The sequence below is a fragment of the Myxocyprinus asiaticus genome, chromosome 16 (assembly GCF_019703515.2).
Source record: "Myxocyprinus asiaticus isolate MX2 ecotype Aquarium Trade chromosome 16, UBuf_Myxa_2, whole genome shotgun sequence".
Taxonomy (NCBI): Eukaryota; Metazoa; Chordata; class Actinopteri; order Cypriniformes; family Catostomidae; genus Myxocyprinus; species Myxocyprinus asiaticus.
This window is the reverse complement of record NC_059359.1, coordinates 37,403,853-37,431,197: the sequence shown is the minus strand read 5'-3', so window position 1 is coordinate 37,431,197 and position 27,345 is coordinate 37,403,853. Positions and strand designations below refer to the sequence as shown.

General features: G+C 39.1%; 1 protein-coding gene across 1 annotated transcript in view; it reads right to left on the bottom strand.

The window, feature by feature from the left end:
• Positions 1 to 210: 210 nt before the first annotated feature.
• The window catches only part of LOC127454402 (tumor necrosis factor receptor superfamily member 11B-like), a 39,197-nt gene continuing 12,062 nt past the window's right edge, over positions 211 to 27,345 (bottom strand). Inside the window, exons 3-5 of the mRNA XM_051721589.1 lie at positions 24,566 to 24,781; positions 9,262 to 9,486; positions 211 to 3,660 (exon numbers count right to left, since the gene is read on the bottom strand). Coding sequence (XP_051577549.1) covers positions 3,269 to 3,660; positions 9,262 to 9,486; positions 24,566 to 24,781 — 833 coding nt within the window. The 3' untranslated portion in view covers positions 211 to 3,268. The remainder of the gene's footprint in view (positions 3,661 to 9,261; positions 9,487 to 24,565; positions 24,782 to 27,345) is intronic.

Below are 27,345 nucleotides of genomic sequence, written 5' to 3'. Positions count from 1 at the left end.
AAATGAAAAAGGCAAAAAAAAAAAAAAAAGAAAGAAAACACACACACACACACACACACACACACACACACACACACAAACACACACACACACACACACACACACACACACACTCACACACACACACACACACACACACACACACACACACACACACAAAGCAACTTCACAACAAAATCAGTAACCCCAATAACCCCCCCCCCCCTTCAGCTCATTATTAGTCCAAAAACAATACTATTTACAACTTCTTTTAATTTAAATAACTCTTCTTTCAGTCATCCTTTAATATGTTTATATAGCCAAAAGTATGTGGACTCCCCCATCTAATTAACGAGTTTTGCTAGGTCCTTTAATTTCAGTGAAGACAAATCTTAATGCTTGCTACAGCATATAATGACATTCTAGAGAATTGTGTGCTTTCAACTTTGCAAGTGTATCTGTTTGTGTCCTGCAAGACGACAAGGAATATTCACAACACAATACACCCACTCCAAGTAACACCGCCTCAGATCACAAAGCGATTCTATTGGCTGAAATAACTTTTAAAATCCTATGCAATCACTGTATAATTCATGTTGTCTTAACTATGTACAGTTGAAGTCAGAACTTTACATACACCTTAGCCAAATACATATAAACTCAGTTTTTGAAAATTCGTGACATTTAATCGTAGAAAACATCCCCTGTCTTAGGTAAGTTAGGATCACTACTGTATTTTAAGAATGTGAAATATCAGAATAATAGTAGAGAGAATTATTTATTTCAGCTTTTATTTCTATCATCACATTCCCAGTGGGTCAGAAGTTTACATACACTTGGTTAGCATTTGGTATCATTGCCTTTAAATTGTTTAACTTGGGTCAAACGTTTTGGGTAGCCTTCCACAAGCTTCTCACAATAAGCTGCTGGAATTTTGGCCCATTCCTCCAGACAGAACTGGTGTAACTGAGTCAGGTTTGTAGGCCGCCTTGCACATGCTTTTTTAGTTCTGCCCACAAAATTTTTATCAGATTGAGGTCAGGGCTTTGTGATGGCTACTCCAAAACCTTGACTTTGTTGTCCTTAAGCCATTTTGCCACAACTTTGGAGGTATGCTTGGAGTCATTGTCCATTTGGAAGACCCATTTGCGACCGAGCTTTAACTTCATGGCTGATGTCTTGAGATGTTGCTTCAATATATCCTCATAATTTTCCTTCCTCATGATGCCATCTATTTTGTTAAGTGCACCAGTCCTGCAGCAAAGCACCATCACAAAATGATGCTGCCACCCCCATGCTTCACAGCTGGTATGGTGTTCTTCGGCTTGCAAGCCTCACCCTTTTTCCTCCAAACATAACGATGGTCATTATGTTCAATTTTTGTCTCATCAGACCAGAAGAAATTTCTCCAAAATGTAAGATCTTTGTCCCCATGTGCATCTGCAAACTATAGTCTGGCTTTTTCATGGCGAGTTTGGAGCAGTGGATTCTTCCTTGCTGAGCAGCCTTTCAGGTTATGTCGATATAGGTCTCGTTTTACTGTGAATATAGATAGTTGTCTACTTGTTTCGTCCAGCATCTTCCAAGGTCCTTTGCTGTTGTTCTGGCATAGATTTGCACTTTTTGCACCAAACTACGTTCATCTCTAGGAGACAGAATGCATCTCCATCCTGAGTGGTATAGTGACTGCATGGTCCCATGGTGTTTATACTTGCATACTATTGTTTGTTCAGATGAACGTGGTACCTTCAGGTGTTTGGAAATTGCTCCCAAGAATGAACCAGACTTGTGGAGGTCCACAATTCTTTCTGAGGTCTTGGCTGATTACTTTTGATTTTCCCGTGATGTCAAGCAAAGAGGCACTGATTTTGAAGGTAGGACTTAAAATAAATCCACAGGTACACCTCCTATCAGAAGCTAATTGGCTAATAGTCTAAAGGCTTGACATCACTTTTTGGAATTTTCCAAGCTGCTTAAAGGCACAGTTAACTTAGCATATGTAAACTTGAATTGTGATATAGTCAAATAAAAGTGAAACAATCTGTCTGTAAACAATTGTTGTAAAAATTACTTGTGTCATGCACAAAGTAGATGTCCTAAATTACTTTTCAAAACAATAGTTAGGTAATATTTCATATGTGGAGTGGTTAAAAAAAAAAAAAAAACATTTTAATGACTTCAACCTTAGTGTATATAAACTTCTGACTTCAACTGTAAATATGAAAAACAACAACTTTTAAATTATATGTCATACATCATATTAAAATTGAAGATATATATGGGGAAAATAAAAATGCATCTGTTCTGTTTTCTCTAGTTAGCTCACAATCTAAATGGTTAGCCTATTAGCTTAGCATACAGCCAATTACCGCCCATTGTACAAATATGCCTGGAATTGTTCCTGGCAGACAGCAGAGGCCCTAAACCTGCCCTCCTCCCTAATCCTAACCATATAGAGGCTGTAAGACTGAGAAGCCTGCCATCGCTCCAATTAGCTTGCTTGCTACACAGTGGTGCAGCTTCTTCTCCTCTTCATTTTCATAACGTTTTTCCTCACTGTTGCACCTAATTGTACAGTGTTATGATTGTATTCAATAGAACTTTTCCCCCTTCGGCTGTTTTCATTGCCAATCTGGCCCATGGCCGTTTTAACAATCTCTTCCGCGTCTGTCACGGGCCCACCCTTTTACCCCTGGACCAAGTGCGGCTGCACACCCCGCACTGCCTGTAGTTACGCAACTGATTGCAATGCTGATTGCAAGTCAGACCCTATCACCCCATGCTCTTGTTGTGAGGAGTTAAAATCTTTCCATGACAGGGGTGGCCTTCAGTCACTTTCCACGGTAATACCATAATCTTCTGCCATTATTTTAATTTTTTTGTCAGTGTGCCGCAACAGACTCTTCCAGTTTAGACGTCATTGATTATTTATGGGATCTATTTGCTTTTGAAGTGATGCACTACTCACGCTAATTTGAAGCAAGAATACAGCGGCACCGGTTTTAAATTGTTTCTGGTAGCTGCCTGTGGCTGTGACAGGTCCAATGTGCAGGTCACACTGACCGCTGAAAGATTTTACACCTAGAGCTATTGTGTCTGAATGGGATTAAATCCCTGCATTTATGTTTCAACATCTAGTGTCAAGCCTACACAGAAGAGTGGAAGCTTTTAGAGAACACAAACTCTCTATTAATGGCCATGGATTCGAAATGGAATGTTCAACACATATGGCTGCACAAATGGTTGTGGTGTTTGGGTGTCCACATACTTTTGGCCATATACTGTTTAATTAATCATTGTACAGTTTGGTTTTGAAGCACATGCTGTCCTGGAGCATGTTGACAATCATCTTTTCATACATTCGGTGTATAGACGACGCACTAATAATTCGACTGATCCTCTTCAGAGTTTTGAGGAGGGGTCGACGGGCACCTTTCAAGCGTAGTTTGCGGATGCTGTGGGCTAATGCTTTGGACAGGTCGTGACTTCCATTCTGAATTTTCCACAAGTGGAGGAGCTGCAGGATGTATCGTTCTGAGGGGCAGGAGCGGACCATGGCTCGTATGTCCTCCTCGCTCACCTTCTCACCAGGTAAACTCTCCATCAAGACCAACAGGTCTCCCAGGGTGAGGTTCTTCACGCTGGCACAGCGCGATACTTTCCGCTCACAATGGTTCACACCTAGGTGAAAGAGGGAGGAGTTTGTTAGTACTACAAAGTAGAATTTAATCATCAATATGTATTAAAGATAAATAAAAAAAACAGATATTCTAAAAGGAAGTCAAAACATTGGAGTTCTAAAGGTGCAGCAGAAAAAAGGCCTGTTTAATTCTAAATGTTAGAAAGAGGATGAAACATGTACATTAAAAAAATACTAAAATATGACTGTTTTAGCATTAAAAAAACTTTAATCATTTAAAAACAATAAATGATAAAAATGTTAAACCACCCCTTTAAAAACAATACTCAATAATTTATCAAGCCTTTCTTCTTTATATTCTTAGCTTTCAATCAATTTCTTTTAAAGCCTCTTTCAAAACTATAAAACTATCAATACATTTATTATTTTTCATACATCGGTATGGATAATCCACTAAAAGCTACATTTGATTTCCAAATGCAAAGGCATCAAAACAAACCACTGCATATGTGCAATTCAGGTTCCTCATCTAGATTGCACCTCTACATCAAGGCATCCTTATTTTAATTTACTGTCACATTTTTGGTAGTTTTTTGTCCAACTTAAAGCTACACTCAGTAACTTTTGTCTTTGTCTCATCTTGGACTTACACTGACACCTAGCGGCTTGGATACAGCATCAATAGTTTTCAGTTAAAGATGCCATTGTAGAAATGTAGTATTCACAGTCAGCCATGATTACTTGAATCAATGAGTGAAAGTGTCAAATTACAGGACGGTTACTGAGATTAAGTGAGTAGTATTCAGCTTGTCATGTGATTCTAACATGGAAGACCTCATGTGCGGACCCTCTCCATGTAGAATAAAACAGCTTTTATAATGTTGCTGATATGACTGGAGTTTTCATTTTAATGTGAATGGTCATGATTTCCTACATATATTGCAAAATTACTATTCAAGTCTTTAGGAGTTAAACTTTTTTTTAAATGAGGACAAAATACTGAGAACACCTTTCAAATGTAACATTTTAAATGGTGTATTTAACTTATTATACACTTAATAGCATTGAGAGATTGAAAGAGCTAATAGTTATCGTAAACATCTTAAGTAATTTATTTATTTTTTGGTCTCAAGCATCCAACATTTTTTAAAAGACCCAATTTAAACTTTTAAAGACCATCAATTTGATGTCATATTTATGCTGACATTCTGATGTGGAAGCCTTAATAGTCTTACCGTGCATGTAAATGGGATCTGAACACAAAACACTATTAGTGTTGATAAGGGGGTTTAAAGATATGTACATTAGTTAGTTCTGAAACAGTTGTGTAGAAAATATACTTGAAACCAACTTATATAATATATATGGCATTATATAATAGCTGAAATTCTAATGTAGAACCTTTAATAGTGTAACCATGCATATAACTGATAGGCTATTTGCGCATACAAAACACTTTGGTTAGTGTTGATCAAGAGCTTTAAAGATCTTAAAAACAAGTTTATATATATATATGGCATAATAATATCTAGTTGTTGAAATGGGGCAGTGGTAGCTCAGTGGTTAAGGCTCTGGGTTACTGATTAGAAGTTCAGGGGTTCAAGCCCCAGCACCGCCAAGATGCCACTGTTGGGCCCTTGAGCAAGGCCCTTGACCCTATCTGTTCCAGGGGTGCTGTATCATGGCTGACCCTGCACTCTGACCCCAGCCTAGCTGGGATATGTGAAAAAAAAGAAGAATTTCACTGTATATGTGCAAATGTATAATGTGTGATAAATAAAGAAAATTATTATTATTAAATACTTCCTAAAAAAGGCTAGCTGCTGATGTCACTTTTTCTATAATTTTATAGGTTTCAAATCCCTTTACCTTTTTAGGCCTGTACTCACAATATAAGACCAAAATAGCCTTTTATGATCACTAATTGGTTGCACTTCCTTCACTACACTTTGATTTTTTTCATACTAGTCACCACTTACAGTCTAACATTAAAAGGCTTTCAATAAAATAGGGTTATAAGCAGGGTTGGGGTAATGCGATAAAAGTAATCAGATTAATTTATTCGAGTAACGAGTAAAGTAATGCAATATTTTTTATTTTAGACCATAGTATCGGAGTTACTTTTTAAATAAAGTAACGTGTTGCTTTTGTACACCTCTACTGTCCCTGTATTGCAAGAAATCAGGAGTAAAGTGTGCAAACTTCGGGGAGGAGTACATGATTGGCATTGTAGTTCTATAGAGTGTAAGGCCAGAGACTATTTAGCATATAGAGACGAGTCACTGCTATTTAAATGAATGGGAGAAACTGGAACACCCAGCCAAGAAGCTCTAGCACCCAACAGTCAATGTATGTAGAAAGGAAGTCCCGCCTTGCAGGTAAAAGAGCCAATCACCTTTTAGATACAGACATCACCTGTCAATCAACTCGCTAACATGCATGTGCATTTTGTGTTTTTAACGTGACAGGAAGTCAACAACATTCGGTTGAGTGAAGTGCTATTGATTCATGTGTTAATACACACTGCATTCAAAAATCAGTAAATGCGTTTAGACAGAGAGATTATAAGACTAGTCTTCCACTGGCCACGACATGATAAACAGGGTGAAATACTCGCTCAATTCACAGACTTATGAAGCCAAACTTCTCCGTGTTAAAGCTCCCCTTAACTGGGAGAATGGGATGAGAAAAGCTGACTCTGGCTCAGTGATTCCAAGCAATGTTCTACATGGTTTGTGTATGCAGAGAAAATGTCTTAGTTTCTAAAAATATTCTACATTTTTGTTTTATAATAAACAAGTAGTTTGATTCATGAAACAAATCATTTTTATGGCATTTTGGTAGCGTTAAAAACGATTCCATTCAAGTTGTATCAACATGCGCCTTTGAAGTTGTGGCGTCTGTGTGCACCGTGGATCAACTCAAAACAAGCGTGCACTGAGATGACAAGTGAAAAATATTCATTTATTCATCAGACTTATTCTTTGAACATGTTAGGCTGGCATTCCCCACTGAATTTTATCCTGACTTTTGAAAAACATCTTAAGTTGACTAACATTGTCGATGGGCACAGCACATAATGACATTTATGATGCAGGTTCAAGTGTTGGACTTTACTGCTTTAGGTAAGACAGTCGTTATCCTTCATTATTCATATTGGCTGCCATGTTGATGGAAAAACAAATAGTGCATATTCATGTTATTGACTCTTTATTATAAATGTTGTTTTGACATGAGTGTTGTACAGAAGCTAGCATGACCTGTAATGTCCCTTGTATGGAATGCATAGCATAGCAGAAGAGAAAGTGGCAGTGAGAAAAAAGTTACGTAAAAGTAATGCAAAAGTAAAGTAACGCTTTACATTCCATAAAATTTACTTTTTAATTTATTAAGTTACTTTGAGTAACGCAACATTCTAACGATTTACTTTTAAAAGTAATGTTACCCAACACTGCTTTTAAGTAAATTAGATACACTAATATGTTGACAACTCAACACCAACAGCCATATGTGCTGGTTAATTAACATTAAATTATCATTTAATAGGGAGTTGGTCCTCTCTTTGCTGCTATAACAAATTCCACTCTTCTGGGGAAGGCTTTCAACTAAAATGCCCTACAAAGGCAAAACACAGTAACTACCAGAGGTGGAAAGTAACAAATTACAACTACTCTTGTTACGGTACTTCAGTATATTTTTCAAGATTTTCTACTTTAAGTATAAATAAATAATAGTACTTTTACTTGAGTTGTTTGAAAATATTCAACTTCGCTACAGTTATTTTTTTACCACAATTACAAAGTACAAAAAAATACATAATATTTCTGAATTTTTGAGAAGAAGAAAGTTATACACATTTAACTACTGATCAAACTTCACTTGTTTTTAAGGTAGGCAAAGTTTTAACTGTCAAACATTAACACAATGTAGTTTGACATATATGTGGGGATATTTTGTTTGCTTGCTACTATATGAATCTTTTAAACACCTTAGAAAGATTAAATGCCAATAGTGTCAGAAATGAATGGGGAAAAATGCCACAGAAACTGACAAAAATAAACCCGAAATTAAATATATGGAGGCAAAAAATGCCCACACAACGAGTTCCCGTGTTTTATTAATAATATCTGATATAGTTACAATTACATACATTGCAATCTTCTTTTGTCTTTTCACTGAACATAATTTTTTCCCCACCATCCGGTTCCTCACACCATCGTGTGCACAGACGGGCTCTCTACTTCTATCTATCCGCATCAGTTTGGTATTGTTCTCCCGCATTAAATTCCATAACCGTTCACCCCTCTTGTTTACAATAAACTGTCCTAGGCGGGTAACACACTCGCTCATGGTGCTGTACTGTACTTACCTGCTCTGTCTCACCTGCTAGAGGCCAAAAGTGCGCAAGAGTTGGATTTAAAGAAGGTATGAGAAATCACAAAACATAATGTAGCCAAATGCTACAATTTACTTAATAATAATATCTCAGGGGGCCTGGGTAGCACAGTGGTAAAAGACGCTGGCTATCACCCCTGGAGTTCGCTAGTTCGAATCCCAGGGCGTGCTGAGTGACTCCAGCCAGGTCTCCTAAGCAACCAAATTGGCCCGGTTGCTAGGGAGGGAAGACTCACATGGGGTAACCTCCTTGTGGTCGCTATAATGTGGTTCGTTCTCGGTGGGGCGCGTGGTGAGTTGAGCGCGGATGCCGCGGTGGATGGCGTGAAGCCTCCACACGCACTATGTCTCCGTGGCAACGCGCTCAACAAGCCACATGGTAAGATGCGTGGGTTGATGGTCTCAGACGCAGAGGCAACTGGGATTCATCCTCCGCTACCCGGATTGAGGCGAATCACTACGCGACCACGAGGACTTAAAAAAAAGCACATTGGGAATTGGGCATTCCAAATTGAGAAAAAAAAAAAAAAAAAAAAATTATGGAGGCCAGTGTGCTCTCTTGGGGACCTTCAATGCAGCTGAATTTTTTTTGTAGCCTTCCCCAGATCTGTGCCTCGACACAATCCTGTCTCTGAGCTCTGCAGGCAGTTCATTTGACCTCATGGCTTGGTTTTTGCTCTGATATGCATTTTCAGCTGTGAGATCTTTTATAGACAGGTGTGTGCCTTTCCAAATCATGTCCAATCAACTGAATTTTCCACCGGTGGACTCCAGTCAAAGTGTAGAAACATCTCAAAGATGATCCAGAGAAATTGGATGCACCTGAGCTAAATTTCAAGTGTCACAGCAAAGGGTCTGAATACTTATGTCAATGTGAAATTTCAGTTTTTTCTTTTTAATAACTTTGCAAAGTTATCAAAAATCAGTTTTTTATGGGGTATGGAGTGTAGATTGATGTGAAAAAAATATTAATAATTTAAAGCATTTTAGTATAAGGCTGCAACATAAAATCTGAAAAAATTAAGGGGTCTGAATACTTTCTGAATGCACTGTAAATAACAGATAGTGCTCAGAGCAAGAATCTGCCCCACCAATATGGCCTTTTTTTTTTAACTCCAGTATACTGTTGGCAATGTAATGTTTTTAAAATGTGAAAAAGACTTTTGTGTTGCTAAATTTAGGTTTTCTTTAGTCCGTTTTTCTCTTAGTATCCGGCCCCGCTGTATGGGCCGCAGTGACTCGCTGACCTTGAATGATGCTGAAGAATTTGTCTTGGTCTTTATTTTGTTCTCTCCAAAGGCGGAGCAGGTGTAGCATCTGCTGCTGAGGGCTGCAGCTCTTCTTCAGCTTCTCTACACTCTTCCAGTCCACCTTGCGTCCTGGAAGACTCTCAGACAGATGCTCCACAGGGACCGAGGCCAAAGGAGGAGATGCAAGGAAATGAAAAATGGCTTCCTCACATAGAGTGATGTCTGTAGAGATAAAAGAGAGGTGCAGGGAAGTGTTATTAAAATGGAAGCATGTTAAGCACATAAATACTCATCACATGTTTATGCACAAATGAAAAAAAATTTAATAAAATAGATACCAACCAGACAGCTACACTCCAATGACACATACTACATCAGTATATCTGCTAACGGTTTAGCTGCTTTCTAGTTTTTATGTCCATAGGTTCTCAAGTTTTAATATGAAAAAGTAACATGTCTCCACATGTTGAAAGCAGTTGAGACTTTGTAAAGATTTAAAAAGGGGTTTAACTTTTCCATCCTAAATGTGGATACTCAAAGATTGTAGAACTTGTCAGGTGTGTTGTTTAGAAGCTTTAGGGTTAGGTTTAGATTAAGATTTAGGTTAAAAGGTATGTACTATATTTTTACATTTATAATGTTGTATTTTGTTACCAAATGAAATATCACATCAGAATCAGAATCAGAATGAGCTTTATTGCCAAGTATGCTTACACATACAAGGAATTTGTCTTGGCGACAGGAGCTTCCAGTGTACAACCATACAAAAACAATACAAAAACAGCAACAAGACATAGATAATAATAAAAAATAATAATTATACACATACTTACAGACACACATACATACATACACATATACACATGGGTAGTGTAAATCTAGTACAATCTGTTATGTACAGTGTAAATACAAATCTGTTATGTACAGTGCAAATGTTTTTTGTTTTTCTCAGAGGAATGAAATGGCAGAGGAGATTGGATGTGTTGGATAAATATAAGAAAGAATAAACTGTGTATTGCACATAGTTATTGCTCAATGTGGCAATTTGACTGTTCATGAGACGGATAGCCCGAGGGAAAAAACTGTTCCTGTGCCGAACGTTTCTGGTGCTCAGAGCTCTGAAGCGTCGGCCAGAAGGCAACAGTTCAAAAAGGTAGTGGGCAGGGTGAGTGGGGTCCAGAGTGATTTTTCCAGCCTTTTTCCTCACTCTGGAAGTGTAGAGTTCTTGAAGTGGGGGGGCAACCAATAATCCTCTCAGCAGTCCGAGCTGTCCTTTGTAGTCTCCTGATATCTGATTTCGCAGCTGAACCAAACCAGACAGTTATTGAAGTGCAGAGGACAGACTCAGTGACTGCTGAGTAGAACTGTATCAGCAGCTCCTGTGGCAGGTTGAATTTCCTCAACTGGCGAAGGAAGTACAACCTTTGCTGGGCCTTTTTCAAAGTGGAGTCAATGTGTGTCTCCCACTTCAGGTCCTGTGAGATGGTAGTGCCCAGGAACCTGAATGACTCCACTGCTACCACAGTGCTGTTTAGAATGGTGAGGGGGGTCAGTGTTGGGGTGTTCCTCCTAAAGTCCACAATCATCTCCACCGTTTTAAGCATATTCAGCTCAAGTTTGTTTTGACTGCACCAGACAGCCAACTGTTCAACCTCCCTTCAGTATGCAGACTCATCGTTATCTTGGATGAGGCCGATGACAGTGGTGTCATCTGCAAACTTCAGGAGCTTGACAGAGGGGTCCTTGGCAATGCAGTCATTGGTGTAGAGGGAGAACAGTAGTGGGGAGAGCACACATCCCTGGGGGGAACAGAGAGTTGGTGTAATTTATTCTGGAGTATAGCTGGGATGATGGTGTTGAAAGCTGAACTGAAGTCCACAAAAAGGGTTCTCCCTGGTCTGTCCAGATGTTGCAGGATATGATGCAATCCCATGTTGACTGCATCATCCACAGACCTGTTTGCTCGATAAGCAAATTGAAGGGGATCTAGAAAGGGTCCAGTGATGTTCTTCAGGTGGGCCAACACCAGTCTCTCAAATGATTTCATGACCACAGATGTCAGGGCGACAGGTCTGTAGTCATTAAGTCCTGTGATTTTTGGTTTCTTTGGGATGGGGATGATAGTGGAATGTTTGAAGCAGCATGGGACTTCACACTGCTCCAGTGATCTATTGAAGATCTGTGTGAAGATGGGGGCCAACTGGTTAGCACAGGATCTAAGACATGCAGGTGAAACGCCATCTGGGCCCTGTGCTTTCCTTATCCTTTGTAGTCGAAAGACGTGGCTCACATCATCTTCACAGATCTCAAGTGCAGGTTGAGTAGCAGGAGGGGGGTTGCAGGAGGTGTTGGTGTTTGTGTGAAGTGAAGGTCAGAGTGGGTGTGGGGTGTTAGATTGGGCCTTTCAAATCTACAGTAGAACACATTCAGGTCGTCAGCCAGTTGTTGGTCCACCACAGGATTGGGGGCAGGAGTCCTGTAATTCGTAAGTTGTTTCATGCCACTCCACACTGATGCAGGGTCGTTAGCTGAAAACTTGTTTTTCAGCTTCTCAGAGTATCTTTTTTAGCCACTCTGATTCCCTTATTCAGTGTGTTCCTGGCCTGATTGTACAAGACTTTATCCCCAACTCTGTAAGCATCCTCTTTGGCCTGACGAAGCTGCCTGAGTTCTGCTGTAAACCATGGCTTGTCGTTGTTAAATGTTAAATTAGTCCTAGTAGGAATGCACATATCCACACAAAAACTGATATATGATGTAACAGTATCCGTGAGCTCGTCCAGATTGGTGTCTGCAGCCTCAAAAACACTCCAATCAGTGCAGTCAAAGCAGGCTCGTAGTTCCAGCTCTGCTTTGTTAATCCATCTCTTTACAGTCCTTAATACAGGTTTAGCAGATTTTAATTTCTGTCTGTAGGTTGGAAGAAGATGAACCAGACAGTGATCAGATAGTCCCAAAGCTGCTCTAGGAACAGAGCGATATGCATCCTTTATTGTTGTGTAGCAGTGATCCAGTATATTTCTGTCTCTGGTTGGGCATCTGATATGCTGTTTGTATTTGGGCAGTTCACCTGTGAGGTTTGCTTTGTTAAAATCCCCAAGAATAATAATAACTGAGTCCGGGTATTGTTGTTCCATGTCTGTGATTTGATCAGCCAGCTGTTGCAGCACTGTGTTCAAACATGCGTTTGGTGCGATATACACACTCACCAGAATAAACGAGGAAAACTCCCGCGACGAGTAGAAAGGCTTACAATTAATAAAGAGCGCTTCCAAATTAGGACAGCACATCCTCTTTAATGTTGTTACATCTGTACACCAACTTTCACTGATGTAAAAGCATGTTCCACCACTTCTCGTTTTCCCCGTTAACTCCACGATGCAATCCACTCTGAACAGCTGAAAGCCCGGCAGATGTAACGCGCTGTCCGGAATGGATTCACTCAGCCAGGTTTCTGTGAAGCACAAGGCAGCAGAGTTTGAAAAGTCCTTGTTTGTGCGTGTGAGGAGATGTAGTCCGTCCGTTTTGTTAGGGAGATCGGAGATTTGCTAGATGAATGCTCGGCAGTGTTGTTTGAAAGCCGCGCCAACGGAGCCTGACCAGCATGCCTGCTCGTCTCCCTCGCCTGCGTCTCATAGCGCGTTTAAACAACACAGCCGCGCCTCCGACTAGAATGTCAAACAAAACGTCCAAATATTCAAAATCCGGGAAAATATTGACTGGTGTATGCTGTCGAATGTTAAAACTGACTGAAAAAGATTACTAAATACAGGACAAACAAACAAAAATAACAAAACAATAGAAGCGCTCCACACCGAGGTGGCCATCTGCAGCGCCATCATGATGTATAATGATGTATACATAATGTTACAATAACAACTGCTTTGTTACATAAGCCCTAAATAAACAAGTTACAAGTTGACAGAAGCAAGCCCTTTCTATACTGATGAAGATTAAAAATAACGACAGTTATTAATTTTTTTTATTTTTGACAAATTTGGCAAATTATACAAATTCAATATCTGAAACAATTAAATCACATAAAAAGAATGAATGTTTACATTTACATTTATGTCAACATAATATAGGAGTAAAGACTTATGGGGTCAATACAACTGCTGACAGTAACTGTTAATTTTATTAACAAGATTAGTAGTTAAACTGGAAAAACAAGAAACTTGATTCCCATGAGTCAAAATACCTGCATTTGTTTTTTTTTTTTTTTTTTTTTCTCCATATCAGTGAATGCCTGCAAGCATTCCCACATAGCCTGATTGCCAGACATGTACACCATCTTTCATGTTTAAAATCCTCTGTGATTTCTTTTTTCTTAAGAATTCAGGAAATTCAGAATATTTTGACTTAGCTTTTCCAACAAAACTGATGATGATTATACAATCCCCCTTCTGAGTCAGAACATGCACATTACTTGTGGTTACACTGGGGACAAAATAAATGACAATAATATAAAATCACAGTATAAACACAACTGAAGGGCGTACGCCCCCTGATAAGTCATTGTAAGGGAGAAACGTGTGGTGCTGAATGTATGCGGAGTGTGTGACAATGAACAAGGAGAAAATATTTTAAATTCGATGAGCAAAAAAACAAAAACCTTTTTAACCCTAAGTGTTAACTTAAACTTAAAAGTGAAATAGTTAGTAATGTGTTTACTTTTGATGAAGTAATCTGTAAAGTAATATGATTACAATGTTATAGTTATTTTAAGTAACTTACCCAACACTGGCAATGAGAACATTTATTGTTTTTTTTATATATATATGTTTTTTATCCCCTTTTCTCTCAATTTGGAATGCCCAATTCCCACTACTTAGTAGGTCCTCATGGTGGTGTGGTTACTCACCCCAATCTGGGTGGTGGAGGACAAGTCTCAGTTGCCTCCGCTTCTGAGACAGTCAATCCGCGCATCTTATCACGTGGCTGCTGTGCATGACACCGCGGAGACTCACAGCAGGTGGAGACTCATGCTACACTCCGCGATCCACGCACAACTTATCACGCGCCCCATTGAGAGTGAGAACCACTAATCATGACCACGAGGAGGTTACCCCATGTGACTTTGGTTGCTTAGGTGACCTGGCTGGAGTCACTCGGCACTCCAGGGGTGGTAGTCAGCGTCAGTACTCGCTGAACTACCCAGGCCCCTAATGAGAACATTTATGTTAATCACCAAAACATCAACATAAACACCTAAAATTACAATTTATTCATTTTACTAGTTCATTCAATGCCAATAAATGCAAGATAAATGTTTTGATACATGTCATTAACAAATTGCCCAAAGGTGCTGATGAAAATCTTATATTACCATAAAGTTGTCACAAAAGGCAATATACTTACATTACCCTGCCCAATCAACAAAATCCAAAATGCCAGTAATACCTGTCCAGTGTGTAATCAAATAATTTGCTAGTGAATATGACACTGCCATTCTGTCAGTACTGTAATTTATTTGGTAAGAATGGTAAAACAAGCACTATTGAATACTGTAATGCTATTTACTGCACAGTAATTTTCAGTGCTGTCCCTTTTTGATGATATGGTAGATGAGTTTTTTTAAAATGTACCACTTGTGAAAATAGCACCAAAGATATTTACTTTAAACTTAAACTTTAAACACACTATTTAATACACGTGTTAAAACAAGTTTAAACCACTTACTCTTACACAGCCTATTCCCATGAAATATCATGATTTGTATGAGGGTATTTTACATTGCAAAACATTCCTTTTAAATCCTGTTGATACACCTTCCGTTTCTGAGCACAAACCATGAAAATGACATATCCGAACTTCAATGGCTGTCATTCCTGAACCCTTTGGAGTATGGGCACAGTTGTGGTAACACATGAAAGAAGACACTTGGGGCTTTATTTCCCAAGTTTCAGAATTAATATAAGTTTAAAAAACAAAAAGTCAGAGAAGTTGAATTATATAGAAATGGAAATGTTTTGTGCAGAACATTTTTTATCATTAAACAAAATAATAATAAATGTGCCAGAGCAACCCAGAAATACAATGTACTCAAAGCCACAAGTCTAAAGAATTATGTTTCAAATTTGAGGATGATCTAACGAACAATTAGGTTCCTGCAAGCTTTTTTATCTGACTAGGTACAAAACCTAAAATGGCCACTTGGAGTTTCCATTGGGCCACTTGGTAACAAAATGATCTGAGAGCTAGAGGAAGCTATTATAGTTAATTTTACATATGCCACATCTACTAAACCAATCTTTTTTTTTTTTTTTTTTTTTTTTTTTAATATCACACAATTTCATGATGTTTTTTTGTCATTAACAATTTTTATTGATTCCAAACTCAAATCAACACAATCAGCACATGAAAACACGGAATCAACTTTCATAAAAATATGCCTTTTTGAAACACGTCACAAAAATGAACAAACTCAGCGAATACTTATCAGACAAACATGAAACATATGTCTAAAGAAAGCTTAAAATGTCTACTTTTAAATAAAACAATTCAAATTTAAAACAAATATTTTCCTGCAATGTAATCTGTATGAAACAAAGCGATGTACAGTTTCTCCTGGCTCAGCTAATTATCTCTAATGTGATCACACCCACCAGCAGAAGATACAGTAATGTGCTGAGGCAATTAATGCAAATGATAAACGCCCTAGAGGCAAGTTTTATTTATATTAATATAATGTATTTTTTTAATGCAATTTATTCCTGTGATGTAAAGCTGAATTTTCAGCATCATTACTCCAGTCTTCACTGTCACATGATCCTTTAGAAATCATTCTAATATGCTGATTTGCTGCTCAAGAAACATTTATTATGATTATCAATGTTGAAAACAGTTGTGTACAATTTTTTTCAGGATTCTTTGATCAATAGAAAGTTCAAAATAACAGCATTTATCTGAAACAGAAAGCTTTTGTAACATTATACGCTACCGTTGAAAAGTTTGGGGTCAGTAAGAATTTGTATTTATTTTTTGCTCCATTTTCATACAGGTCACCCAGCGTAGCAACTCCCTTCTCAATCCATTCTGTCAAGCAAAAGGGGGACTTGTTAATACACAATTTAGGGTTTAACCAAATACTTGCGGCAACGATCAGGTAAATGTCCGAACTGAGCACTTGGGAAACTTCTGTCCACACTAACTGCATGTGAGTTAACGGGATGTGTCTTTACTTCTCCAGGCAGCTTGGTAGAAATACATTGCAATGGCAAGATAGGGGCAAGGACCTCCTGTTCAATAAAGAGCCAGGAAGGAGCTCTTTCAGGCGGAACCGACCAATGTGCCAAATGTCTGAAAAAGCATAATAGTAAAACAAAATCTTGGGGAGACCCAACCCACCTTTGTCAATTGGCCTGTGTAACTTGTTAGAATGCATTCAAGGGCGTTTACCATTCCAGATAAAGGATTTAGCTATACTATCAAATTGTTTAAAATAAAAGAGGGGAACTTCAATGGGGAGAGACTGTAATAGGTAGTTAAATTTTGGAATACAATTCATTTTTATAACATTAACCTTCCCAATCATAGATAAATGTAATGAGGCCCACCTGCCCAAATTGCTCGAAAACCTTTTTATTAAAGGGTCAAAATTAACTAACTAATTCACATACATTTGCTGGTAATAAAATACCCAAATACTTCATGCCCTGTTTGGGCCATTGAAAGGTGTCCTGCTGAAAAGCCGTTACTGGGCAGTATGCTGTCAGAGCCAAAGCTTCATATTTAGACCAATGAACTATGTATCCCGAAAAATTAGAAAAGGAATAGATAATTCTGTGGAGGCAATGCATAGATCTAGAAGGGTCGGAGATGAATAATAAAATATCATCTGCATAAAGCAGAAGCTTATGCGCCACACCTCCCACCACCAGCCCTGGAAAATCATCCTCCTTTCTTATCGCGGCTGCTGGTGGTTCCAGGGCAAGACAGAACAATAATGGGGAAAGAGGGCAACCCTGATGGGTGCCCCTATCCAGAGTAAAATAATCTAAAAATAATACATTTGTTTGTACCGCCGCTACAGGGTGTCTATAAAGTAGCTTAATCCATCCAATAAAAGTATTTCTGAACCCATATATTTCCAAAATCTTAAAAAGATAATCCCATTCTACCATATCAAATGCCTTTTCGGCATCAAGTGAGATGCAGTAACCGGAGTCTGACCATTCGCCACTGACCACATTATATTGATGAAATGCCTAAAGTTATCAGAAGAGCTATGGCCCCGAATAAACCCCACCTGATCTATATGTATAAGAGATGTCATAACTTTACTTAATCGGTTAGCCAGAATTTTTGACAAAATGTTTACATCTAGCTGGATCAAGGAAATTGGATGGTAACTTTTACACTCATTTGTTTCTTTGTCCTTTTTAAGAATCAGACTGATCCGGACTTGTGTCATGGTTGGGGGAAGCTTTCCATTCTTTAATGATTCCATATAAACTTCTAACAAAAGTGGAGCCAATTCTGCAGCATAAGATCTAAAAAATTCAGCGGCAAAGCCATCCGGCTCGGAGCCTTGCCTGTAGCCTTGCCGCACCAAGCTCCTCCAAGGTTATCTCAGAAAAAAGAGAATATTTTTGCTCAGTTGTCAGTTTAGTGAGTTCTAATGGTTCCACAAAGTTTCTAATATCTTCATCAGTAGACGAAGACGTGGAACTATAAAGATCAAGATAGAACTCTTTAAAGGCATTATTAATATCTTTAAAGGCATTATATAATATTTTATAGGAGTGGTGGTGGTGTAGTGGGCTAAAGCACATAACTGGTAATAAAAGGTTGCTGGTTCAATCCCCACAGCCATCACCATTGTGTCCTTGAGCAAGGCACTTAACTCCAGGTTGCTCCAGGGGGATTGTCCCTGTAATAAGTGCACTGTAAGTCACTTTGGATAAAAGCGTCTGCCAAATGCATAAATGTAAATATCAGTGGCCGAGGTAAATATTTCACCACCAGCAGATTTCACTGAGGGAATGGTAGAAAAAGACTCTCTGTTTTATATAGCTAGTCAAAAGTTTTCCTTTGTCCCCCGATTTAAAGTATGACTGTCTTGCCCTGAATAACCAAAACTCCACCTTCCGCGACAAAATTGTATTATATCTGTATTTCAATCGGGTCAATTCTCTGAGGCCATTAGACGACATTTGGCACTTCAGCTCTGCCTTGGCACTTTTTATGGGGTGCCCCAACCCATTCACATTCCATGTGGAGAGAGACAATCCACTCATATTAACATTTGACATTTTGATATAATATGAAGTATAAATTGTGTCAAAACAAAATTATAAAGACCACATTTCAACATTAGTGCAACAGTAAAACCCCGAACTTCCCCCCGAACAAAACAAACAGAAAAAAGAAAAAACGTGCGCATCAACCCCGCACATAACAGCACCATCCGGCGTCGACCCCTCAAAACTCAGAGTCCATGCACACCTACGAGTGTCCCTGCGACAACTTTCCGTTGGATTGCACAAGCCTGGTGCTTCTATAAAAATTTTGTGAGGCAAAATTACATAACAGAAGAAAATCTATAAAACAAACTCCAGCCAATAGAAGGCATAAGCACAAAGAACAAGCAGATTCATCCACAACTGTCCCCAAGGAATGTTCCTCCACAAAACAAACTCCAGCTGCTAGGCAGAACCAGCACAAAAACAAACAAAACAGGCGTCCCGGTTCCTCGGATGGTCAATTGTATATTTAATGAGTCAAGTTGACTCAGAGGCCACATAAGAAACACACCATGATTTCCTCAGTCCATCAACTCTATAAAAGACATCGCTTGTTGTAGGCATGTAGATATTTTGCGGTCATCCTTATCATTGGCCGGGAGCTTCAGTGTAAAAGCGATCTTCCGTCAGTGCAAAAGTTTCTTGAAGGAGTGTCATGCCACAAAACAAACTCCAGCCGCTAGTCGGAACCAACACAAAAAGAAACAAAAATGGAGCCCAGCTTCCTTAGACAGTCAAGTCAATGTACAGCGAGTCAATCCACTCACATGAGAAACACCAAATGGCTTACTCACTCCAATGTTTTTATGAAGGACAGTGCTTGCTTGAGGCATAAAAATACTTTGCAGCCAACCTTAGTCTCTATTCTCAGTTTGGCCGGGAACATCAGTGCAAAAGCGATCTTCCGTTGATGTAAGAGTTTCTTGAATTCCTTAGATCACATTTCTCTCTTGTCGAACTCACAAATTCTGGGAACAAGAAAATGTTGTGATTCTTCCAAGAAAGCTTTCCTTTGCTCCTCGCCTCACGTAACACAAGATCTTTATTGGATGATCTCAGGAATTTGTCCAGGATTGAGCGAGGTCTGTCTCCCTAAGCCGATCTGTGAGCCGGGACTCTGTGAGCTCGCTCGTTTTCCAGCTTATGGCCTGTTATGTCGAGCAGACTCGGAGAGAGCTCATCTAGGAATTTCACCATATATCTGCCCTCCTCATGCTCAGGAATTCCAACAATTCAGATGTTATTCCTGCAGCTCCTATTCTCAAGATCTTCAAGCTTTTCAAGAACATGTTCCAAACCAATTTTGGTCGCTGGCGTATTATCAGATAATTCCCTCTCTGATAACTCCAGATAATTGATCCACTTCTCAACATCTGTCACTCTTGTAACCAACTCAGAGAATTTTGTTTCCATCGCAATAATCGATCGACATATTACAGCGAGATCTTAAAAGTCAGCAACAACTTTTGTCAGCATCACAAACATGTTGGACAGTTGACGCTGAATTTCTCCCACTGCACCGTGCAAATCGAGTCCCCGGTCTGCAGGCTTGTCAGTGGTTTCAGCTGTGTCTTTTTAAAAAGTGTCTTTTAATATCTCCAGAGCCCAAGGATTTTGAATTTTTTGACATATTGACTTCAAAGGGCCTGGGTAGCTCAGTGGAAAAGACGCTGGCTACCACACCTGGAGTTTGCAAGTTCAAATCCCAGGGTGTGCTGAGTGACTCCAGCCGGGTCTCCTAAGCAACCAAATTGGCCTGGTTGCTAGGGAGGGTAGAGTCACACGGGGTAACCTCCTCGTGACCGCTATAATGTGGTGCGCTCTCGGTGGGGCGTGTGGTGAGTTGCGCGCGGATGCCGCGGTGGATGGCGTGAAGCCTCCACACACGCTATGTCTCCGCGGTAACACGCTCAACAAGCCATGTGATAAGATGCGCGGGTTGATGGTCTCAGACGCGGAGGCAACTGAGATTCGTCCTCCGCCACCCAGATTGAGGTCACTACGCCACCACGAGGACTTAAAGCACATTGGGAATTGGACATTCCAAATTGGGAAACCCCCCCCAAAAAAAACAGCAAAGTGTGCAGAGCTCGTCGCTCACACATCCGCTCCTCACATGGCGTCACATGACTCCCCACAATTTCATGATGTAAAAAATTTGTTTTATTATTTTAAAACTGTGGGTAAATATCAAATAGTGCACACAAGTTTTTCTCCAAAAACAATCTTTTGTCTCCATGCATACACAGACATTACACTGATGGCTGGCCATACAGACAACAATCAGCGTCCAAAAACAATCTTTAGGCCATACAGATTATTTTGATTACATCCTGTACTGCCTGTATCTTACAATGTTACTTATAATAGTTATAAGTTCTTATAATAATACTACAGCAATACTGCGGGATACAGAAGCAACTTCCGTGTTGTCACAAAATGCATCACAGGATAGCTCATTGCAGAACAGAAATAAACTCAAGCCTACCGGCACAATATTTACATCATGCACATCGTTGGAATTGTCTTCTCATTGGCTAAACGTTCTGTCCGTCAACAATTTACCACAAGGCCAATGGCTGGCGGCGTACAGAGAAAATGATCGGCTGTGCCTCACAAGATATTACAAAATCCAACTGCACTGTTTGCTATAATGAATAAAACTACATTTTTAAAAACAGACTTTGGATACCACCCCTGGAGTCGCAAGTTTGAATCCAGGGTGTGCTGAGTGACTCCAGCCAGGTCTCCTAAGCAACCAAATTGGCCCTGTTGCTAGGGAGGATAGAGACACATGGGGTAACCTCCTCTTGGTCGCGATTAGTGGTTCTCGCTCTCAATGGGGCGCGTGGTAAGTTGTGTGTGGATCACGGAGAATAGCATGAGCCTCCATGTGCGGAGTCTCAGCGGTGTCATGCACAACGAGTGGATGTGCGGATTGACAGTCTCAGAAGCGGAGGCAACTGAGACTTGTCCTCCGCCACCCGGATTGAGGTGAGTAACTGCGCCACCACGAGGACCTACTAAGTAGTGGAAATTGGGCATTCCAAATAGGGGAGAAAAGGGGATAAAAAAATAAATTGGACTTTAGAGTCAAGCTCGTTTTGTTTGTGAGACTCAAATGTATAGATCATATATGGTTTTACAACAAACAGTTGAAGACAGAAGTTTACATACATTTAGCTTGAAGTCATAAAAACTCATTTTTTTTAACCACTCCAAAGTTTTCAGATTGGCAAACTATTGTTTTGGCAAGTCGTTTAAGACATCTACTTTGTGCATGACACGAGTCATTTTGCCAACAATTGTTTACAGATTGTTTCACTTTTAATTGACTATATCACAATTTCAGTGGGTCAGAAGTTTACAATCACTAAGTTAACTGTGCCTTTAAGCAGCTTGTAAAATTCCAGAAAATTAGGTCAAGCCTTTAGGCAATTAGCCAATTAGCTTCTAATTGGAAGTGTACTGAATTGGAGGTGTACCTGTGGATGTATTTTATGGCCTACCTTCAAACTCAGTGCCTCTTTTCTTGACATCATGGGAAAATCAAAAGAAATCAGCCAAAACCTCAGAAAAAAAAATTGTGGTCCTCAACATGTCTGGTTCATCCTTGGGAGCAATTTCCAAATGCCTGAAGGTACCACGTTCATCTGTACAAACAATAGTATGCAAATATAAACACCATGGGCCCACGCAGCCATCATACCGCTGAGGAAGGAGATGCATTCTGTCTCCTATAGATGAACATAGTTTGGTGCAAAAAGTGCAAATCAATCCTAGAACAACAGCAAAGGACCTTGTGAAGATGCTGGAGGAATCAGGTAGACAAGTATCTATATCCACAGTAAAACAAGTCCTATATTGACATAACCTGTGTAGGATATTAAATGCAGAAGAATTGCAGCAATATGACTTGAATCTAGAAAAAGCCAACCTTTTAACCCTGGAATTCCTCAACGTCATAAATTAAAAGACTCTGTTTAACTAAGGCACCAAGAAATCTAGCGGAGGCCTGCCTCTGAACAATAAAATGGTCAAAGAGACTGAAACGGCATGATTTAAAGCAAAACAGGTCATTGGTCAGAGAGGCCCCTCAGCATGACCTTCTGAACTTCCACACAGAGCTAAAGCAGGTTCTGTTTGAAAGGTTTCCTTGTAAAGACCCTCAGGGTTGCACGATTCTAATACTAGGACATTTCATCTTAATCCAGGAACATTTCACACAAAGTCACAGTGCTTTGCTGAGTTAACCCTATAAAATATGCAAAATACAAAATGCATTTGGATCCAAAATATACACCATACCTAGACTTGCTAGATAATTCTGAAAATGACTCTATGACCTGTGATCAATTTTATAACTGACAAATTAATGATTATAGCCGATATACCTTTTAAAATATTTGTAGTGATTTGTAATCACTTATAACTGACAAATCAATGATTATAATCTTTAATCTTGTATTATTCAGCTCATTCTACTAAGAATGATAACTATTCAAGGCTTAACCTGATAATATACCCTGACAATCAGGTTTCTCATAACGTGTAAAGTTTTATCCATGTTGTAAAACCAATGAATTATCCAGTATGATTTGTAATCAGGGATTTTCATGTTTTGTTACTTACATGTATAATAGTCATAAAAAAGTATGTCACATTTAGTATGTAAATGCTTGCTTGTTTACGTAGAGAATGTTGATGACAACGAATGTCATGTCTCTTGCACCGTTTTCAAGATATAAAAGTTCATGATTAAACATGCAATATTTTGAGTGGGAAATTGTAAGAATCCTCCACACAAAGGATCTTAATCAACTTTGAAAAGGACAGACCAGTCCACCATGTGACCCTGAAAAGCCACTTCTGATTGGCTCAGGACACCTTTGGGGTGCGGCCAATTTCAGTTCAAAACTTTCCTACCAAGGAAAACTGTCTCTTAGGAATCCTCTTTTTTGAACTCGTCTCTTGGTCCTATCTCTTGGTTTCCACTCTTCTTCGGCTCTCTTGAGCGCCACAGCCTCCGTGCCATGTAGAATCCAAGGAAAACCCTCTCTCTCTCTGCTCTACTGTTCACACACCCAACGGGAGTCATCATCCATCCAGACAATAACTATCCATGATCATTACAGAGTCCACGATATCGACAGAACGAACTTTCTTCAAATGCCAAAGAACCAAGCAACACAAGGAAACGCAACGACACGCAAGTACATCTCCAGACTTTTGCTCAAAGTGCTGGTGTATTAGTTAAATACTTTGGGTAATCCGATTGCAAATTACCCAACATTTCCTTACATAATAATCATGTAGAATAAGGACAGTTTAAATATATTCCTAGCTCACATACTGTTCATACACCTGAAAGTCTGCTCAGCAAGAAAGAAGCCACTGCTCCAAGACCGCCATAAAAAAGCCAGACTACAGTTTGCAAGTGCACATGGAGACAAAGATCTTACTTTTTGGAGAAATTTCCTCTGGTCTGATGAAACAAAACTTGAACATTTTGCCTACAATGACCATTGTTATGTTTAGAGGAAAAAGGGTTAGACTTGCAAGCCGAAGAACATCATCCCAACTGTGAAACATGGGGGTGGCATCATCATGTTGTGGGGGTGCTTTGCTGTAGGAGGGACTGGTGCACTTCACAAAATAGATGTTTTGATTTGTACTCCTGACACAAATAACAATATTATTGTTGCTGGAGCATTTCTATCGTGAAACAGAGACCGGATATTGATGTTGAACCCTTAGACCTTTTAAAAGATAGCTAATTTGTCAATTAATAATATTTATGGATGGTAAATTGTATCGTAAATATAAGCACTGACGTCAGGCCCATGGGAGGGTACAATGTGTATCAACAGGTATTAATGCCTTGCATCTATCTATCTATCTTAAACAATGATGACTCTAAAACATTATAGATATTACAGTTTTATCTTCTGTTAATGCCTGATCTTCTGTACAGCTGCTTTGAAACAATGTGTGTTGTGAAAGGCGCTCTACAAATAAAAATGATTTGACTTGACTCTGTCGATCTATCTTACCAGTTTGACACTCTGTGTGCTGATGGGAGCAGTCAAAGGTGAAGTCTTTACTCTCAGTCTCACACAGTGTGTCCTGGGTTGCTGTGCCTGCTCTGAGGGTCTTCAGACCCATTCGAGTGCAGTCCCTGTGGGGCAAGCAGGGCTCTATAGATGAGGATGTGCTGGAGAAATAACCCTGAGGACACTTCTCACACACCGTGTCCCTCTCTGGTGTGCCTACAAAACACACAATCAAAATGCACAATTACAATATGTAACATTATAATACAAATTAATAGCAAAATCTAGTTCTACTTCTTATGCAAAGCAGGTACATGGGTAGTTGACTTAACATGTCCAAGGACTTTTATATTTTAACGTCAATTAGGTTAAAATGTATATTTATATAATGTAAATGTATATCTTAGGTCCTTTCTTCCCCCTTTTTAATCACATTTTGACTTAACTAATTCATTGTAAATGGATGCGGTGAGAGAAATGCATTTTTAAAGAAACACAGTACATTACATGTAATGTCTCAATTACAGTCAATTGAGCATCAAAGCTGCATATATGATAATTATAAAATAATTGTCAAAATGCTATAAAAAAAACAGCTGAAGATGAAGTATAGTATGACACACCATAGGACACTTAACTTCCTAAAGGGAGTAACCCACCCCTATACATTATAATTTATTATCAAAATCTATTAATGGTGTCCAACTGCATAAAAGGTCATATTTATATAGTCAAATTAGGAAATGCTAGTTTTCTTGCATATGACTAAAGATCTATTCAGTGGAACAGACCTACTGGTCCATCACTAACATTAAAAGATCAAATGCAAACAGGACAAAGCATGAGCATGAACTTTCAACAAGTCACAGGTAGGTTATTTCCCACTTTTTAATCGAATATAACATCTTTTAAACACCCATATCTTTGAAGATGTAAAATTGTTTGAATACAATTATCCCTTGTAAAAGCGCTGTAAGAATTCAGACATCGTGACATATCATCTAATTCAATCTGAACACCCACACGGTTTGGTGTGCAACACAAAGGAAATGACAGTTATAATGACGAGATGTTTTTAGGATCAGTCACTAAATGTAATTCACCCAAATGTCACACATGACTACAAGGAACCAGTCACTTACGTGTTTAGGTAAAAAATGAGTCATATCTCTGAATGACTTTGCATAAAGTGATCGGGTAGGAGTTTAATAAGTAAATTTGGCAATTTTAAAGAGTAACTATATTTTTGATTATGTAAGAGGTGCTTGCCTGTGCAAAACAAGCACAGTCCATCTGGCTGTCTGTCTGTCTGTCTGTCTGCATATTAGTTATTTCACAGAATCAAATCAGCCAGAAGAGGGCTGCACAGGTCCTCAATAAACTGTATGCACACAAGGAGCTCTGTCGCCATCTTATGGTGGAACCAAAGTTTTTCTGCTCAACTTATATTTGTGGTTCATATTTTACAAAACAAAAGCATATATTGACAAAATATATGTGACTATACCCCACAATGCATATGTATAAATATGAGATGTTTATTTTTTCATGAGAATTCTGCAATTAATGTAACATCACCCAAACAGATACGAAACCTTGCCATCTTCACTGGTGATTCTCAGATTTCTTAATATTGTGAGGTTTTGGTCTGTTAATTCCCTTTAAAGATGTGGTATATGTGGGCTAGGAAACCAGTAATTCACAGAGAAAGAAAGAATTAAAAAGAGTGACAAAAGGTAAAGAAAAAACATCTGGGATTATGCACAAATTTAAGAATGTGACAGATCAACCCAGTTAGCTTCTATAGCTAACGTTTGGGTGGGGTGGCCAATGTGATAACAACCCGCAGTGTTATCCGTTTAATGAATAGCACTGTCACTTAAATACTCCATTACTAACGGCAGAAGTTATTACTTCCACTTGCTCTCTTGGAATTCAGCCACGTCAATCTTTCTCAACTGACACAACAAATAGCATGATTAACAAGCGCTCTGGCAACACGTACATGCATCCAAATGTTCCGACTGCCAGGGAAAGCTTAGGGGAGATATTGGCCGACTGCAAGTGTATGGTCCTTCGAAATGAGAGTGTTATCTTAACCTTGAAACAGATTTAAAATGGTAAAAACAAGGAATATGAGTAAATTGTGGGTTTAATTCAGGGTCAGCTGAATGACACAGAAAACCAGCTTGAGTTTCAAACCTCTGTGGCTCCCCAATAACTATAATTGAAATGGAATGAAGTGATCTGAGGAAGTGAGGTATTCTCACAATGTGTGAAACTGGTGAATGAGATGTTTGAAATTGATCCGTGAGAAATGACTGAGATGTCTGGCAAATCTGTGAGATGGCTGAGTGATGTGTTTAGACACAGTGGTTGGAACAGTGGTGCTCTTAAATTCATGAATAAGCTTTAAGCACATTCACTATATGGCCCAAACTATGTGGACACCCAAACACCACACCCAACTGGGCTTGTTGAGCATTTAATTTCAAAACCATGGGCATTAATAGGGAGTTGGTCCTTCCTTTGCTGCTATAAAAGCTTCCACTCCTTTGGGAAGGCTTTTCACTATACAGTATGTTGAAACATGGCTGTGGGTATTTGCTCCCATTCAGACACAGAAGCATCAGTGAGGTCAGGCACTGATGTTGGGAAATGGCGCCTGGCTTCTTTGAGGCTAAGTAAATGATGGCAGAATTTTCAGTTTTGGGACAATTATCCCTTTAAGGGGCCTAGAAAAACCTGTTAATTAAAAGGGGGTGTCCACATACTATTGG